Source organism: Melanostigma gelatinosum (genome assembly GCF_949748355.1).
Source record: "Melanostigma gelatinosum genome assembly, chromosome: 12".
NCBI classification, from domain to species: domain Eukaryota; kingdom Metazoa; phylum Chordata; class Actinopteri; order Perciformes; family Zoarcidae; genus Melanostigma; species Melanostigma gelatinosum.
The window spans coordinates 11530109-11549125 of NC_136645.1; the positions used below are offsets into that span (position 1 = coordinate 11530109).

Below are 19017 nucleotides of genomic sequence, written 5' to 3' on the forward strand. Positions count from 1 at the left end.
CTGCATCCTCGATTTCCTTCATTAAGAAAAAAAAGGCAGATTTATTAATTAAACATTTGTCATATAGAAATCAGAGGTGTTGGGCTCTGGCCTATGGCTTAAACATGTGCTGTGGACAAAGAGAATCGGGCCTTCACTGTTTCAAGCACAGGTCTCATCCTGACTTGTAGTTTGAGGAGAACAAGCCTCCTCTGGGTGAAATTTCACACTCAGGTGTGAATTCCCCCTCCCCCCCAAAAAACCATGGTAACCGCTGCAGTCTCATTGGCCGAAGGCCAAGAGACCCCAGGACCCCTGTGGTTCAGCCGATGTTCTACAAAACTCTCTGCTGCCCCCACCTCATAGCTTTTTCCCGTCGACCTCCGTCGAACAGGGAGCACACCACGCTCTCTTCGCTCGGACACCCCCGTCCAGGCCACAGAAGAACCAGCTTTCCCCCCACGAGGGAGCCCCTCGAACCCTCATCAAACCCTGACAGGTCACGAGCCATTTCGCTGGACGAAACAGCCCGCGATAACGAATCTGCATCAGCATTCGTTCAGTGCTTTCTGCTTCTTTTTATTTTGTGCACAAACCGGCACAGAGGAGCCGACGAAGCCTCGCTCCTCTCCTGACCGATGATTACCGGGAGACCTACGGACCACGTCGTCTCAGCCGAAGCTAAACTGTCCTCCCTGCAGCGAGGATAGTTCACGTCTGCGTTTGCTCCACAGCCACGCCACGACGGACCGAAACAGCGCCAGCTCACCGCCGCGCGACACAGCGCCCGCTGCAAAGCCGCGCCGACCCGCAAGCTCCCCCCTGTCCCCCTTCCCGACGAGGAAAACGGACAGCTTTGCCACAAACACTTCCACGTTGCAACGAAGCATCTACAAGTAAGGTTCTTGGCATTTGGGCATAGCTTAGCTTAAATTAACGTAAGTTTAATTCAGGCCATTCATTTATATGTTGACATCCCCGTGTTTTTGTGTGTTTAAATTACTGTCGCGTGATATTGAGGTATTACGCAATCATTACGGCGCAGAGAAGCGCCGCTGTATTTGTGTATCAACTATGACTGTTTCTTTGGGATTATTTTCATTCATTGTCTTCCACTCCGTGTGGAAGTTCTCTTTTCATTAACTCGACGAGTGAGCTGAGGTGCGTGGTTTATCACGGCATAAGTTACCGGCAGTTCAAAGACGACAGCGGTATATTTATGCATGATAGAACCAGCAAGCAGGCTCCCTACCACATCGCACGCCGAAGCGTGATTCACTTCGAGTTCTCGCTCCTTTTTTCTCTTTCCTCCTTTCACGAAACACACACACACAGCTCCTAGTTCTACCCCTGGGGAACCTCGTTCAAACGAGCGCCTCACATCACGTCCTGCCCAGGCACACGTGAATTACATACAGCAGCCTAACTGCCATTTTGGTCCGCGTCACTCGACTCCGCCATCTTTGTAGTTTTTAGCTGTAGTTCTTAAGGCCCCTCCCCTTTGGCCAGCGTCACTCGACGCCGCCATCTTTGTCTCTAGCTGTAAGACTCCTTCCTGTTCACCCACAGACCCACACACACACATACACATACACACACAGACATACACCCTCATCCATTTTATTCATTCTTTAGTTTAGGCATATAAAATTGTATGATAACGTTTCTTGGTTGCAATATTAATTGATTTGATCATTTATTATTTTGATTCAATAAACTCTGTTATACTTTCAGGAGCAGTCGTCTGTGATTACTTGTGCATATGTATTTGATAAGACTGTATGTAGTAGCCTGTGCTCGAACTTAAAACCTTCACTGTCACTGAATGTATAGTCATACGCAGACTATTGACATTATGAGTGACTACTAATTATGAGACTTAGTTTATCGTTTGGTTATTGGTCCCTGTTCGCAGGGTGGTGCCCCGTTTATATTAATAATCATTAATAATTGTTACATACATCAATAATTCTATTGATGTCAAGAATTCAGTTTCTTAAATGCTGATAACCCAAACACGCTCCTTTAGATCCCAACAGAGGACATAAAGTAAAACTATAAAGGTAAGCAGATTTTAAATAGATCAACATGTGAACATAACTGATACGATGCAAGTATCAACATAGTATCATTTAATTAGTTGTAATGTGAACAAAGAGATACAAGCCCTGATCAGCATTTGAACAGTTTTGAACACATTTTTGTTCTGTTATCTCTTTCATTAATTTGACGTTGGTGATTGAAAAAAACTTTGACACATCTGTTATTAAACAATATTCAATTTTCTTACCCCAAATTATAATTGGTAGTGTAATCTAAAGTAAACTAAATTCAGTTGTACCTAGATGTTTTTTCATGGTATAAGTTTTGAGGGCTTCCTTTACAGTGTTGAAAAGCTGTTTTATGCACAATGCTTGTGTCTAAAATAAATTCAAGGAAATGGTGTGAGCTTTGCTATTCTATGAAGCAGAAACACTGGTCAAAACTATCAATGTATAATACTATGTTTGCATAAAAATAACTTAGATTTGCTACCTCTGCCAGGTCTGGAGCATTAACAGGATTCTGGAGGAGTCCGATTGTCCACAGTTGTTGTGGGGACAGATTTTGCTCTGTCCTTAAAGGATGATTATCCCAACCCATCCTGAAGACATCAAGATCCCTCTGCAGACGTGGAAGAAATACATGCTGGGCACAGAACAGGTGGATGCTATCAGAAGGATCTAGAACACCTTCATCCTCAAGGTTGTGAAGAATCTCGTAGTGCACGTTTGAAACAACCATCCAAACATCTCGCCACAGACGCTCTATTCTGGTAAAGAAAACATAAAATTACCCTCAAGTATGTACAATATATTGCAACATCTGACATTATTAATTCTACTGAATATTATAAAAAATATATATACCTTTGATTGTGCACACTCTTTCCTGAGAGGAAACTTCCCCTTCCGCAGCCTCTAATAGTGAACATGCATCGTGCTACGCCAACATTTTCCACTCCTTGGTCACCTCGTACTCTAAAGAGAATGTATCCCAGTTAAAGAAATAAAAAATAAAAGTTTAAAATATGTTTAAAAATTGGCAATTTAAGGTTCTAAATGTAAAAACAGAAGATATAGGCTCCAATAACTACATCTTTATTTTGTGAGAATTCTAAATGCATAGACTTTGGACAAATACCTAATAGTATCATCCAAATCATTGTAATGATTGATTACCAGCATAGATAGAAAGTGAAGTGATGAAGTATTGTATACGACAATACTTCAAGACCTGTTGGTCTTTAGACAGATAAATAGTGATTTGATTCACTTTGATTTATCTTGACAATTAATGTGGTATAGAATTTGTTTAAATTCTCAACAACTTAGCGTAGTAATTGAATTAATGTAAGTAAAGAATCGGTCGTTACCTAATGTCTTAGTTGTGCAAAAACCTCTCTGTTATCTCACTGCTCAAAACGTTCAAACAAGAATACATGTTTAACTGACAGCTAATGCACAAATCACTGAGGAATGAGTACCACAGTGAGCCACACCTATGTGTTGGTCTTACCTTAATGGAAAGCCATACTTTTGCACTGCCTCCAAGAAGAAATCAAGTGCAGTGGATGCTTTATTATTGGTCGCAGCACCGAGGTACATGATCTGGAACAGAATATCATGCAGTGGAAATAAATAAAAGCATTTTTTTAGACCCGTAAATGTATGTAAATACAAGCTAGTTCACATCACACATTCATGCTACATGGTATTAGATGGATAATAACAAAACTATAGATCCTTTAAAGAGGACCTGTACACCCGACAGCAATTGTTGCAGTAGACCCATATCGGTCATTTTCAACTGTCATCATCTCACTTAGTCTGTAAGTAATGGTTATTGGTGAAAAAGAAATTACCTTTCGTGAGAATCCATCAATCCCTCCAAAAACAACAAGGCCATATCTTTGAGGGGGAAAAAAGAAACGCAAAATGCTGATGCAAAACAAGGGTGGTAAAAAAATGTCACTGGAAATTTGTAAACATATTCATTTTTACTTTTAGTGTATATCCTGTATTTAGCCAAAGCACTGTATATCTAAATAGCATGTAAACATCAAATGTATGGCTTACCTGATGAGTTTATGATTTGTGTCGATATGTACCAAGTGCAGAGGACCCTGAACCGAATATGTCCTTCGTGCAACACACCCCATCCTTGTCATTCTTGAGAGTACACCAACAGAGTCTACACGCTGCATGGATGAAAACACTCTCTTCCACTGGACACGGTGGCCCATGGCCTGCAGCATTCCTTTCATCATTCGGCATCCTACGTGTGGTGTCCTGGCTTTCACTGACCTCATGAAATTGTCTAGTTGTTGATCAGTTAGGCTACTGTAGAACTGCATTATGGAAAGGCCATTATCGTGCATGCGCCGTTTCACTGTACTCTCAGAAATACCCAGAAGTTTTGCAATGGATGACACTGGTAAGGACATTCGTATCAAGCTTTGTAGTTGCTGAGGAGACACAACATATTTTGGCCGTCCCATTTCTCCTTGCAACACTGGCACCTGACTAGGGGTCGGATCAGATTCCTCTACATTGATAAGTGTTGACAACTGTGTCAAAGCATTAATGACATCCTCTGGCATCTGAACCTGGACCGACAATGACCTAAAAAGAGCCATCTCCTGGTTGACTACAAACCGCAAATAGTTCACATCTAGGGGCAGTCTTTGAGTGACCTGGGAAACTTTAGTCAGTAGTCTCTGAAGAAAGTCCCTTTTCAGTTGCTCCTAGAAAAAACAAACACAAATTATTTTACTAGCTTGATTACATCTTTTAAGTTACAGACACACATAACAAACAAACAGCATGCAAGTTATTACTTAAAACTTATGCAAAGTGAGCCAACTTGGAAGGCGTCTATCATAGCCTAAATTACGTATCAGAATACAACAACAAAGAGGACTGCAAAGGTTATGCTGTGTAAACTAACGTTAAAGGTCCATCCACACCAAGAACTATATAACGATAGAGATAACGATGTGAGGAGCCACACTGATGAACGACGAAGTTCTGTACAGTGACGCCAAGCAACATTTATAAGGCTCTGTGCAGCTGCAGCCACTGTCGAATTATAGTCGACATTCTGTTACGAAAGACAACACACATTGAAGGACTTGAGCTGGTCAGTGTAAGGAGGGAACAATTCACAAACACAAGCTAACAGCATTAAGCTAGTTGCTTAATTTGCTTTGGCGAAATCCCCACTTAAATACATCTTCTCCCTTTATGTATGACGCTATCTTACAATCATCATTATAATATTTAGGATAATTTCTAGTATCTGTAAAAAAATGTATTCGATTTCTTACCTGCGCGCTGGCGCCAGCAGGCGGTCCAGGTGGAGCGGACGCCATCGCTGCGTTCACAGTGGTGTGTGGAAGTGCGAAACGTCATATATTAAAGTGTGGTAGTTGAACGGCCCAATATGGCATTGTTTATTGCTCTTTTACTGTGATTCGTCCCAAGTAGAGGCTAAAACAGCTTGCTAAACAGAATTTTGGCACTAGCGTCATTTTTTAAACTCTCAATCACGTGAATATGGTGAATAGAAAGCGTTGAATCATAATTCTCGCGGTGCCCACGTTCCCTGAAGGCAACGTGGTTGAGGAACTCCTCAGCCCTCGTTGTTATGCTGTCACTCATGATGACACGCCCCTCTCAGTTGATACCACGCCCCCCACGTTAGATCTGGGTCAAAAGTCTGAACTGAAAAAAACGACCTGAACTGAAAAAAAAAACCTGAAATGAAAAAAAAAACCTGAACGTGAAAAAAAGATTTGAAACCCAAAAAAAAAAGATTTGAATCTGAAAATATAAAATCTGAAACTGAAAAATATAAGAACTCAAATATCAAAATATATATGAACGTGAAAACTGAAAAAAAAAAATGTATTCGAAAAAATTCCAGAACTGAATCAAAATTATATTCAACCCAAAAAAAACTTTTCATTCACTTATTTTTATTTTGAATACGTTGCTGTATTTTTGGACTTCCAGGTTCACATTTTTTTTTCAAGTGAACGAAACTTTTGACCTGGATTTAGCTCCATAGAGCTGGCAGTTGAAACTAGTTCTCTGTCAGGCTATGTGACATTTAACTGGGGCAAAAGCTATCCTTCAGAGTTCTAATACTTCTCACTGTGTTCAGACGAGCGCGATGAATGCACTAGAACTCACATATCCGCGTATAAGATGTGTTTAACATTGAATGAATATATTTTATTTACATGTACTTCATCTCATTGGAGCAGAGGCTGCAGTTAGCATACCCTGCCTTATCAATGTATTTAAAACACTGACAGCGGGAAGCTGTACTGCTCTCTCTTCACGTCTGTTTAGACCTCCACCTTTATCCAGGCCCAGCTCCACTCACATCTCAGCCCTGCGTCAAGCTGCACTACACACACAACATCCTCTTCATCTCATCAGTATCTGGGCCTCATGTTTCAAGTTATTATCACAACGAAATCGCCTCATTCAACTTTGAGTTCAACAAAAAAACTGCAACCAGAACCGCCGGTGTTCCGGTTTAACGTTAATGAGTGACCGCGTGGACTGAACCGGAACACGGAGGGTGATTCATGTTTCATCACGTTACGCTTTTTCCTCCTAAATCTTGATAATGATGAGCGTTAGCCGTTGACAAAGTTCCGCATGCAGTGGACGTTAACTTAACCCAACAAGTCTGAACGGTAACGGAACTTAAACTTTAACGGAGGGAAATGAAGACGGTGTAGACATCTTAACGCTGATTGGCCAGGACTCGACACGTCGCATCAAATGTGTTTTATTGCGAAGATCACGACATCACATGTTCTCCTTGTCTCACTCCAATCTGAGAAACGCTGGCGACACGTTTGCAGGTATTAAATCAGTTTAAGAAGAAAACGACGAATTGCAACAGAGTCTCACTCCAAACTACATTACAAGTTATCAGCCGGAGCATGAACAGTGTTAAATAAAGTGAACCTACGTGCTCTTTGTATCCGGATTTCCGGGTTGAGAACAGCGTCCAGAAGTTCCCGTTGTCGCTTATTCGCCTCTTTTGAACGAGAGAGTTCCTCCTCGTACTCTGCTATCGTTCTTTCAAACAGACCAAAGATCTCTTCAACCGCCGCAGTTAGTCGCTGGTTGATTAAAGATCTCAACATTTCTACTTTAGACATTTTCACTAAACCACAGAAAGTTTTCCTCCAGACGAACTCCGTTAAAAACACCGTTTACTCTCATTAAACTCTGACTAGCGCTGTGTTGGTCACTTCCGTCCCCGTCCGTCTGTTTCCAGGTAGCATGCTAAGCTAACTTCAATAGCTTTATAGGCTACCAGGAGATTAGTCCTCTTCTTCTTCCTCTCCTCCTTCTTCTCATTCTTCTTCTTCGTCTTCTTCTCTTTCTTCTTCTTTCACTTTAATGGCGGACTACAAACCAATGTTTAAGGCGCCACCTACTGGACCGGAGTGTGTAACATCATGCCTTTATGACAGTTATCATTTAAACACAATAATAATGTTATTTATCAATATAATGAAACAATTAGAAATAAACTTCATATTGCAGTCATATTCTGGCATTTTAACCCGTTCCATTCAACATATTAAATAAAGCCCTTTTAAGCTGAACTTGTTTGTCCCCTGTCTCTAACAGTCCTTTGATGCTCCACTCCCTTCCTGTATCTACCACTCTGTTCTTCAGTCTCTCTTTCCACCCTGAACTTCCTCCACTCTATCAGCACATGTTCTTCAGTTTCTTTACAGTTGCATATCTCACATTTATCCCACTCTGTCTTTTTCATGATGTGTATAACGTGTCATTGAGTCCTGTATGTCCGAACCTTAATCTGAAAGTAACATCTTCTTTTCTACTTTTACTTCCATCACTTCTCACTCTGACTGATGTCTGAATTGTGTTGTAATTTCTACCCTGATTGTCATTATTCCAAATTTCCTGCCAAGATGTCCCATCCAAAGCTTTTACCAGAGAATGTCGAGTACTCTCAACCATTGTAGAAAGAGATGAAGCGAGTCAGTGCCTTTGTGTTCCGACTGGACCCCACTAATCACGTTTTATTATCTAATGCAGTGGTTCTCAAACTGTGGGGCGCGGTGGTATTACAGGTGGGGCGCAGGGGGAAATGCAGAATATATATATATATATATATATATATATATATATACATATATATATATATTATTTTTAAAGTAATTAATAAATACATGGCGAAATGCCTGTACTTTCGTGTAAATGTTTACGTTACGCCGTTAACAGGTTACGCATGCGCGACGGCCATGATCCTTGGCGACTCACATGTGTGGCTTAGTGTTCCAAATGAAGAAACATTTGGCAGGCGGGAACAGAAAAGTAACCACAAGCGATGCATCCGAGACGAACAGCAAGCAGCCAAGAAGAACATATGATGACTATCTTGCTCTGGGTTTCACAGTCAATGCGGTAGGAGATGAGGAGAGACCAGTCTGTGTTTTATGTCTGAAAACTAGCTGCGGATAGTATGAAACTTATTTTGTTTCGTTTTTCATTGTTTTCTTGAAAAGATGTTGAGTGCAAAACAGGTTAATTGCAGCCAATTGCAAGCAGCTATTTTTTGGCAAATTGTAGTTCTTTTTTGCACAGATACAACTTTATTTGCATTGTTCTAACAAAGCGATTGCACATTTTATTAGTTTTTGTCTGATGGAGCAATCTGGTTTACTTAAAAGTGATTGCAATTTTCTTTATTCTATTATTTGAAAAAGCACAGACGGAGGAGTCACAAAATGTTGTTTCAATAAAAATTCAACCATTTTGTTACAATTTAGTTGGGGCGGTGGGGCATGAACATTTTTCTTCCTCCAAAGTGGGGCGCAACAGAAAAGGTTTGAGAACCACTGATCGAATGTATTACACTACTGGTATAATATAGTATAGATTTATTTCTTGAAGAAAAAGTGGTGATTTCAAACGAGTACAAAAAAAAAGTACGTTTGGTTTAATTTTTGGACCCCTCAAGACATCAGTATGAACAAAACATACCAAGCGATGAATTATTTTCTGGGTATTTTTGCATGTTGGTAGGCCTGAGTGTGTCTTTTGCCGTGTTCATTATCGGGACGGACAAGATCCTTATTGCATTAATCATGCGTCACATTGAACATATGAACTCACATTAAGACGAGATTCTCTTCTGCCCTGAATTAAAAAGCAGGCAAGACATTAAATATAGCTCCCATTTCTATTTACTGTCCCAATACTAGATATTTACAAAATGACGTGACCTCTTTTATATTGGTCCCAACAAAGAGTCCCAAGAAAATGAACAATTTCAAATAAAAACAGCATCAATGTGAATTACAGATGCCAGTTACTACACACAATCCTCTTGTTCATGTAAGTATATATTTGTATTCATCCATCTATTTGTCCCATTCATATCCCAGATCTCATTTCTTTTTCTCATTAAATGTGTGCAATACTGTTGGGGATACTTTTACACACACCCCTCATTTTCAGACGTGCAGTATATAGTACTATGTTTTATTTGTGTCACCACATTTTATCTTACTACATAGTGTTCTTATTGCAACTAATGCTTTTATTGCTGAGCCGACCTGTTCTCATCAAACACATTTAATTGTGCTGTTGACCATGTGAACCAACATGAGACAATGTACACAATTGGTGTACCAAGTGCTGCAAGTGCTTTTGTATTTGTCCATCATGTCGACACCTTGTGGTGCTCCATCTTCTGCAGGTTAAACAAATTACAGGGCTGACGTGACTGCTGGTGACTGTGTGTGTTCATCTTTCACAGCAAAGACTCCCTGGGTTAGAAGCAGAGCTGACGCTACTATTCCCTGTGTTACCCAGATTCATATGGCACATAAAGTGAACATGACAAAGGGTCCTTTGTTCTCCAGTGGTGCATATATGCTCTCCCATGGTCCTATATGTTCCCTCCACGCATTATCACTGTACGACGCTTGGTCAGGACCCATTGGCATCACTTAGGTTTCAGCAGCAAAACTACTTTAGATTTAGTTAGGTTTAGGAAAATATCATGGTTTGGGCTAAAATAAGCATGTTTTTGAACATCGGTTCCGCAGCTCTATAAAGCACATCATGAGAACCTGAAAAGGATGTGACCTAGCTATATTTGCTAAATAGGACATGAGCTATAGTGGAAACTTGTCAAAAGGAACAAGGCATGGAGTTGAACGCAGAGACCTGAGAAAAATGTGTCCCTGACAACATAAAGCAACTTAAAACATTTTGAAGCCGGATTCATCCTCTGGGGACCTTGAATGTCGGTAGAAAATGATATGGCAATGCATCTCATAGTTGTTGAGATATTTTAGTGGTGCACCAACAGACTGAATGAAGAACAATGATCACCATGTTCACCCTCTTAGGTTGTGTTACATCAGCTTCCTCAATCAATCAATGTTTAGATCTAGATACCTGTACAACATATATGTATAATATATATTAAATATGGCTATATTTAAACTGACTGGTGTTCCTACTGCATGCTGTGTTTTATGTGCCGATAGATCTTTTATTATTCCAGCCCACACTGGGAGAGACACAGAAGTGCTGCACCCTTTGATGTAGATAACTAATATATCCACGACATAGGCTACTGTATGTCGTCATGTGAACCAACCGCCTTTTCCCAGGTACCTCTGTTGCCATGGTAACCAGGCACGGTGACACTTCCTGGTCCATAAGCTCCGGTGGTCTTCCTCTGTTGGGTCCCTTTGTGAGCTTTATGGGGGTTAATGCAGCACGGACGTTTAAGGCACAACCCCCTGTGCTGCACACATCCCCTGCTGCATTGCAATAAGGAGTTGAGATAAAAGGCTGAATTCAACATCAACACTGCTCACTGAACATGACTCACTACATTTATAATTGATACACACATTCATAATGGATTCAAAGCACTGATAAATACTTTTTTCAAAAAGAAAGTCATAGGTGGAATGACAGATAGCGGCTGTTTTACTCGTCATAATCAGAGCTCTCGTTGATCTCTGCAGCACACGAGCCCTTTGTGTTTTTATGAGCAGTGTGAAGGTCTGCAGGGTATTTACACACGGATACATATCTGATCTATGTACAGTTGTCTTACGCAATATGATGATTAAAGTCCCATGTATATCTCCTCTGGGCATGTTATTTTATTGGGTATGTGTCTCTCCGGGTATAGGAACAGGGCAAAGTGATGGATCTGGCTTTCCCCACAGACACCCTCATTAAATGCTGAGCTCCTGTGTACATAACATCCACATTTACTGAGATATGAGATATGCTGCACCATGAATCTCACCCAATCTAGAGATGGAAAATGTCGATATTTTACCCGAGGGTGTGGAGGAGAGGACGGCGGGGAAACAGATGAGGACCGTAAAGTGGAACTAGAAAAAGCATTTCCTGCTGAAAATGCGTTGGAATGCTGAAAACTGAAATTAATCGCAAAAACATTGCTTAAAATAGATATCCAATTCAAAAACAAATTGCAAAAAGCTTAATAATTCAAAGAGTTTAAAGATTACAAATATGAAAAGTCATATCACACCTCTCCTGAAAGAGCTGAACATTTTGACATTTGAACAGTTTCTGTGGCTTAAAAAAATTCATCAGTGGTGATATTTGTAGTAGTATAAGTTGTAGTAGAAGTATTATTTGTAGAAGTATTAGTAGCATTAGAATAACTACTAGTCGTACTATTAGTGATATTTGTAGTAGTAGTAGAAGTTGTAGTAGAAGTATTATTAGTAGTAGAAGTATTAGTAATTAGAAGAAGTAGTAGAAGACGTAGTATCAGTAGTCATAGTAATAGCTGTAGTATTGGTCGTAGTATTTAATATCACAGTAGTAGTAGTAATAGTAATGGCAGTAGAAGATGTAGCAGTAGTAGTAGTACTAGTAGCAGTCGTACTAATAGCTGTAGTAGTATTACTACTTTTAGTAGCATGAATAGTAGTAGTAGTAGCAGTTGTCATATAAGTAATAGTAGTGGTAGTAATAGCAGTAGTGGTAGTAATAATATTGATGGTAGCAGTAATAGCAGTAGCAGTAGTAGTAATAGTAGCAACAGCAAAAGTTATAGTAGAAGTAGTAGTAGCAGTAGTAGTAACACTATATTAGCAGCAGCAGTAGTAGTTAGAGCATTCATTTTTTTAACAAAAAAGCCTAATTTTGAGCTTGTTTAAATACAGTTAATCCATGGGGCTTTTATTTTGAAAGGGTGGGGCTGGGTGGGGGAGTGAGGGGGAGAGGAGACATAATCATAATGTTTGACACACATAAACAGAGGTTATTAAATGACAGGCTTCATCACAAGCAGTTCAGTTAGAATTCACTCTCTGGGGCTTTTATTTTGAAATGGGGTGTGGTGTGTATGTGTGGGGGGGCGGGGTGGAGGAGGAGTGGGGAAAGACCTCTAAAGATCCCTAAGACCTGAATGACTGTATGAGAGAGACACACAGAGAGAGAGGGAGAGGAGTGTATGTGCGCGCGCGTGTGTCTGTGAGTCTGTGTGTTTATCAACATCACTAATTGGCTCAATCGCGAACACCTGTGTGCCTGAAGCCATTTGAAAATATTCTCCATAGAGATCCTATTGAAAAAATAAAAAGCTTAATAATTCAAAAAGTTTAAAGGTGTAAATAAAATATATTCATTCAATGTTAAATAATATGCGCTATACTTGTAAGCTTATATTGCGGAGTTGTGAGGTCACTGTAAGTAGGTCAAATACTCCGAGCAGGGCATTCCTGCACCTGCTCGCATGATAGAAACAGATACAGTGGCCCTGAAAGAAACACTTGCTTAAACCACCAGATTAGGGCGGAAACTGCCATCTTAGAGTAGGAGAAGAGTTCTCTTTATCTATTCACACAGAGACTTCGAAATAGCTTAGAACTGCACCCTTTCCGGCACCTTGAGTGTTAACAACATGCATACACACTGATGAGCCAGAGAAGGCGGGATCCGGACATGAGCCAGTGTGGGTGGAGATGCCCAGTGCTCCAACCAGGCTGCTGTTCTGCTAAACACAGCCCTGCCTGCAACTTTGCTTTAACCAATAGGCTTCCATCAGAAGAACCTATAACACGCATGCGCACTATGTCTAAGCCTTTTAGCTTTCACTTTTCTAGGTCCGTGCACGTTTAACTGCTGGACATAATACTTCTGTTACAAATAAATGTTATTGCTTGAATTGAGCTAAACGCCTCGATCTCAGTCTGTTCACTCAAGTTAAATCCTCAACAAAGGTTAGAAATATGAAAAGTCATAGCAGACCTCTGGTGAAAGAGCTGAACATTTTAATAGTTGAACGGTTTCTGGAGCTTAAAATATGAAGGAGAAGAAGAGGTGCGACGGAAGAAATAGAAGAAGTTGAATAAAGATGTTGGAAAATAATAAAGAATAAAGAAAAGAATAAAGATTGTTGGAATGCTTAACAGCATTCCAACAATTATGTCTGCATGCCTGAATGTGAGTGATGGGAGTCTTGCATAAAAGTGTTTTGATAAAAAAAAGAACAAAAGCTGCAGTGATGTCCATTGTCTTCTGTGAACCTGTCGTAAGCATATCCTTTGATATTGATCTTTGAGCTACTTGGAGACAGAGTTGTCAACACATCTATGACATACGAGTTTATATGGTGAACTTAACTGCTATTGTAGTTTTAGTTACATTTCCAGCAGTTACTGAACACCAGAATCATTCATATGGAGTTTTCCTAATTCTCAAATCCACGGTTTTACTCTCTTTCAACATAGCAAATATTTTTTATGGCATACTAAACAATATGGTAGTATGGGTATTGGCACACACAGTATGTTCCAATACGCAGTATGTCAAATGCAGTGTGCCAAAAACAACAGAATGTCCCTCTGCATATGGTCGCATTTTGCATTATACAAGTCAGCATACTTCTCTGGCTATTCTGACCCACAATCCTCTGCGCCGCTGATATATGAGCAAGAGGGTCAAGGTTCGAGGTGCAATGTTATGACAAAGTATGTCCCAATGCATGCAACAGTATGTACTTTGCAAAGTAAAAAATAAAAAGTATGCAACGTTTGAAAGTATGCAGCAGTGAATAAATACAGGGAGTGCTCACAAGAGAAATGTAGAATCTGCGCGCTAGGTGTCAGTGTGACGCCACCCTGTAGCATTGATTGGACAGGTTGCATCCACTTAGCCCCAATAGTGTGAATGTCCTCGCGCTGGCTAGATCTCGTGATACCGACAGCTCACAAACAAAAGTGTCACAGCGAACCAGGAACCGTCTCTTTATCAAATAACAACAACAAAAAAACAAAATGACCGGCCTACCTGATTCGGAGGTAGGTGGAGAAAAGAAGTGGTGAGCGTCGTGGGAGGGCGGGCCTGGATTAGAAATGCATTTAGAGCCGGAAAACAAGTCCCTCCTCTGCTCTCAGTCCAGATTGAACCCAGTAAAGAGTGGACGCACTTCAGGATGAGACTCTCACATCTGAGAGTTTACATGTCTGTGTTTGTAACGGCTGTTTGAGATCGTTTGTGTGATACACCGTTATGATTGTGTCTTTAGGGAAAGAGGACCAACTTGCGCAAGCTCGGCTCTGAACGCATTGAGCACAACATGAGATTGAAGTTCAACCCACTGGCTCTGCTGCTGGACTCTTCTCTGGAGGGAGAATTTGACCTGGTCCAGAGAATCATCTATGAAGTAAGAAACATTTGCTATGTATTATAATAACATGGTTATAATGTTTAAAATCACAGTTGTTTTTCTGCTGTGTAAGTCAGCTTTTGCTGGTGCTGAACTGAAACTCTTTTAACTCATTGTGATTCCTCATTCACAGGTGGAAGATCCCAGTCTGCCCAACGATGAAGGAATCACTGCCCTACACAATGCTGTCTGTGCCGGACATACAGAGATCGTCAAGTTTCTGGTTCAGTTTGGTGTCAATGTCAATGCTGCTGACAGTGATGGCTGGTAAGTTCTCAGATCAGTCCAAACGGTTATCATTCGTCTCCATGTTGTTTTTTCTTCAACTTAACTTTGAGCATAATCTAGCAGTATGAGCTACAACAGAACTACTCCTAGTGGTTGGTGTTTCTCAGCTCCCACTCTCGTATCCTCTGTCCTTACCTCCTTTTTCACCCACCCTCTAACACAGGACCCCTCTTCACTGTGCTGCATCCTGTAACAATGTGCAAGTGTGCAAGTTCCTGGTGGAGTCTGGTGCAGCAGTGTTTGCTATGACTTACAGTGACATGCAAACGGCAGCTGATAAATGTGAAGAGATGGAGGAGGGCTACACCCAGTGCTCCCAGTTCCTCTACGGTCAGTAAAAGCTGTGTTATTATTTTACCTTATACGAATTTAGTTTTAATTCTTTCCTGTGTCTTATGTTTCTGTGAAAAACTCACTATTAATTATTTTTCTGTTATTTTAAATCTGTGTACCCTAAGGTGTGCAAGAGAAGATGAGCATCATGAACAGGGGAGTGGTCTATGGTCTGTGGGACTACAGTGGTGAAAACCCCGATGAACTGATGTTCCGCGAGGGAGACTGCATGACCATCGTCCGAAGGGAGGACGAGGACGAGATAGACTGGTGGTGGGCGCACATGGCTGACACCGAGGGGTACATTCCCCGCAACCTCCTTGGGGTGAGTCACGAGTCACTGAAACTGTAATGAAGACAAGCGTGTTCATTATGTCATGAACAAATGTGCATTGTTGACATTGTTGTCTTCTTCTTGTCTCTTAACAGCTCTATCCCAGAATAAAGCCAAGACAGAGAACCTTGGCTTAAAACGCTGCGCATTCCAGTGTCCCAGAACTCTCTCGCACACACACACACACACACACACACACGCACACACACACACACACACACACACACACACACACACACACACACACACACACACACACACACACACACACACACACAGGCAGGCTTTAACAGACTGGGGAAGAGAAGGGCACTGCTATAATGAAGAGAATGAGACAGACCAAACAATATGAAGGATCACCTATGAACTCTTTCTGGCACTTTTCTTTCTGTATCTACGACAGAGGGATTCTCCTTCACTTATTTTTCCAGGCCACACTGTGTACTTAAGACACCATTGACATTGTTTCCCTTTTATTCCACTGTTTTTTGCTGTTATGTAATTAGTGTCTGAAACTATTTCTGAACGGACAGAAACACAAATGTTGGGATGTAAATTGAACAAGCGGTATTCTTATTGCGAGACATTTTTACACTTTCGAATAGTCTTTTAAAACTACGTGGGGCTCTACAGTGCATGAGGCGAACAAGTGGAGGATGATGATGATGATGATTTAAAAATGCTCCTTTACCGTGACAATCTTTGGGGCACCTGTTTTTCCACCATCACTGTTGAGTGACTGTGCCTCTTCATAACGGCACTAGAGGTGTAACGTTTCAGTTGTGACCGTCACTGTTCTGACTAAACAAAAACAAAATGAGATGATTGGTGGAAAGGACCTGCGATGAAGCTTTTGATTGATCTGTTGCTGTTTGTTCTGTGAAACCCAGAAAGCCAGTCTGCTTTCATACATTGTGGTTGAGATGCCATAGATACCGTGTATACATGTATTTGTGTTTTAAAAAAACTTGTGAAGTTACTGTAGGAATTATATTCTTATGAAAATGGACTTTCACGCTCTTTAGAAACCCTTTGACCAGGGAGATGTCATGCAGTATGAAAAATAATATTTTATTACAGCCATTTCATGACGATATATTGTAAGAAGGCAAGCGTAACACCAGAAACCTTTGTAATAATCGGTAAGCGAATATGATGCTACATCCTAAAGTCAGAGACAATTTCTCAAGTCAAATAAAAGATAAAAAAGATGGAATTTATACAATAAGACTTCACAGTACCCATCACTTATCTGTCAATGCAGATGTATTTATTTTTGTTACTTTTTTGTTTAGCCCTTTTGTCAGTACTATAAAAAAGTGAGTTGTTTTTCTTTGATTGATCTGCATCACTTTGCATGATGTCTTTTGATTCACTGACATTTTTATTGTTTTAATCTCTGTAGATTTCTTTCATTCCGCACTATTTTTAGCATTTAGTATTTTCCAAACAGCATTATGTAACACAATGTATGAGGGCCGGGTGTGATCAGGGCCCCGTGCCACGTACGTGGCTAACTGATGTGTAGATTGCTTTTTCTCAGGATCTTTTTATGAGTTTGTGTCAGACAAGATGACAATTTTATACCAGTAATGGCAGCAGCAAAGAGTGCAAACTGCCAAGTAAGATAAAGAACTATTGTGTCACACTCCAGTCACTGATGGATTTAATCCTGATGAACAAAGTGTGCTATGTACAACTGTATGAACCAGTGAAATACACAAACCTTTTACTTTTTATTGATGAAATAATTTGAATACAATATACTGTGCACAGATGCAGGTAAAACCATCGTCTTAAACTGACATTACCATCAAATCAATCAATATAATCATCAAAACTATTTCAAACTGTACAGTTGGCGCTCATTCAGTGAATAACTTTTTGTATTGAAATCAGTGTAGTTGAACCGCGGTTAATCATGTGTAACTTCAGAGGTGACTCGTGCTGAAAGCCATTATCACAAACGGAAACTTTACTGCAACCAGAACAGCTAAAGGGGATTGTTTCCTGTGTGGGTTGTCATGTGGCTCTGTAAATGTGAACGCCGGTTAAAAGATTTCTTACAGACTGAGCAGCTGAAAGGTTTTTCTCCTGTGTGGGTTGTCATGTGTCTCTGTAAAGTTGAACACTGGTTAAAAGATTTCTTACAGACTGAGCAGCTGAAAGGTTTTTCTCCTGTGTGGGTTCTCATGTGGTTCTGTAAAGATGAACGCCGGTTAAAAGATTTCTTACAGACTGAGCAGCTGAAAGGTTTTTCTCCTGTGTGGGTTCTCATGTGTCTCTGTAAATATGAACGATGTTTAAAAGATTTCTGACAGACTGAGCAGCTGAAAGGTTTTTCTCCTGTGTGGGTTCTCATGTGTATCTGTAAAGTTGAACTATGGCTATAAGATTTCTTACAGACTGAGCAGCTTAAAGGTTTTTCTGCTGTGTGGGTTCTCATGTGTCTCTGTAAAGTTGAACTATGGCTATAAGATTTCTTACAGACTGAGCAGCTGAAAGGTTTTTCTCCTGTGTGGGTTCTCATGTGGCTTTGTAAATTTGAACGCTGGTTAAAAGATTTCTTACAGACTGAGCAGCTGAAAGGTTTTTCTCCTCTGTGGGTTCTCATGTGTATCTTCAGAGTTCCACTCTGGCCAAATGTTTTCTCACACTCAGAGCATCTAAAATGTTTTTCACCAGCGCTACATCTTGAATCACTGACACGGACTTCATCAGGTTTCACATAGTTTAAACCTGACTGAGGTTCTCTGGTCTTCTTCCCATCACCACCCTCATCAGTGTCAGAAGACTCTCCAGTCTTCTCATCAGTATCTGGTTCTGGATGTCTATCTGGAGACAAGTTCCTGTCTGGTTCTGGTCCTCCACAGTCTTCTCCATCAGCTTCTGTTCCCATCTGTTTAGTTTGTCTTTGATGAAGCTGTGAGGACTGAGCTTCCTCTTCTTCATCTTCACTCTTCACAGGCGTGAATGAGAACTTGACATCAGCCTCCTCCAGACCTTGAAGCTGCTCTCCTTCCTGACTGGTGCAGAGTTCCTCCTGTTCTTCTTTAATGTGTGAGGGCTCTGGGTCCTCCTGGTCCAGACTGGAGCTCCACTCCTGCTGCTCAGAGGGAACCTCTTCTTTAACCAACAACAGCTGCTGGACGTCTGCAGGAAAACAGTAAACACACACAGAGGGGTTACAAAGACATTTTAGAATTGAGCAAAGAGTCTCCTGGACATACACTTCCAGAGTATCACTAGAACCAGATAATACAATAATGTAATCAACTTATGTGACCATGAACATATGAACC

The 19017-nt window shown here is 40.7% G+C and overlaps 1 protein-coding gene and 1 long non-coding RNA gene across 2 annotated transcripts in view; one reads left to right on the forward strand and one right to left on the reverse strand.

Annotated features, from left to right (window-relative positions):
• Nucleotides 1–2640: 2640 nt before the first annotated feature.
• Nucleotides 2641–4342, reverse strand: LOC306785813. The gene is made up of 5 exons (XR_013772446.1): nucleotides 4098–4342; nucleotides 3884–3929; nucleotides 3538–3629; nucleotides 2889–2999; nucleotides 2641–2791 (listed from the first exon to the last, which is right to left on the reverse strand). It is a non-coding gene; the product is annotated as an uncharacterized lncRNA (long non-coding RNA).
• Nucleotides 4343–14368: 10026 nt separating this feature from the next.
• The window catches only part of LOC306785683 (apoptosis-stimulating of p53 protein 2-like), a gene marked incomplete at its 5' end in the record, with an annotated part of 21161 nt that continues 16512 nt past the window's right edge, over nucleotides 14369–19017 (forward strand). Inside the window, 5 exons of the mRNA XM_079280138.1 lie at nucleotides 14369–14392; nucleotides 14620–14757; nucleotides 14894–15027; nucleotides 15212–15378; nucleotides 15507–15706. Coding sequence (XP_079136264.1) covers nucleotides 14369–14392; nucleotides 14620–14757; nucleotides 14894–15027; nucleotides 15212–15378; nucleotides 15507–15706 — 663 coding nt within the window. The remainder of the gene's footprint in view (nucleotides 14393–14619; nucleotides 14758–14893; nucleotides 15028–15211; nucleotides 15379–15506; nucleotides 15707–19017) is intronic.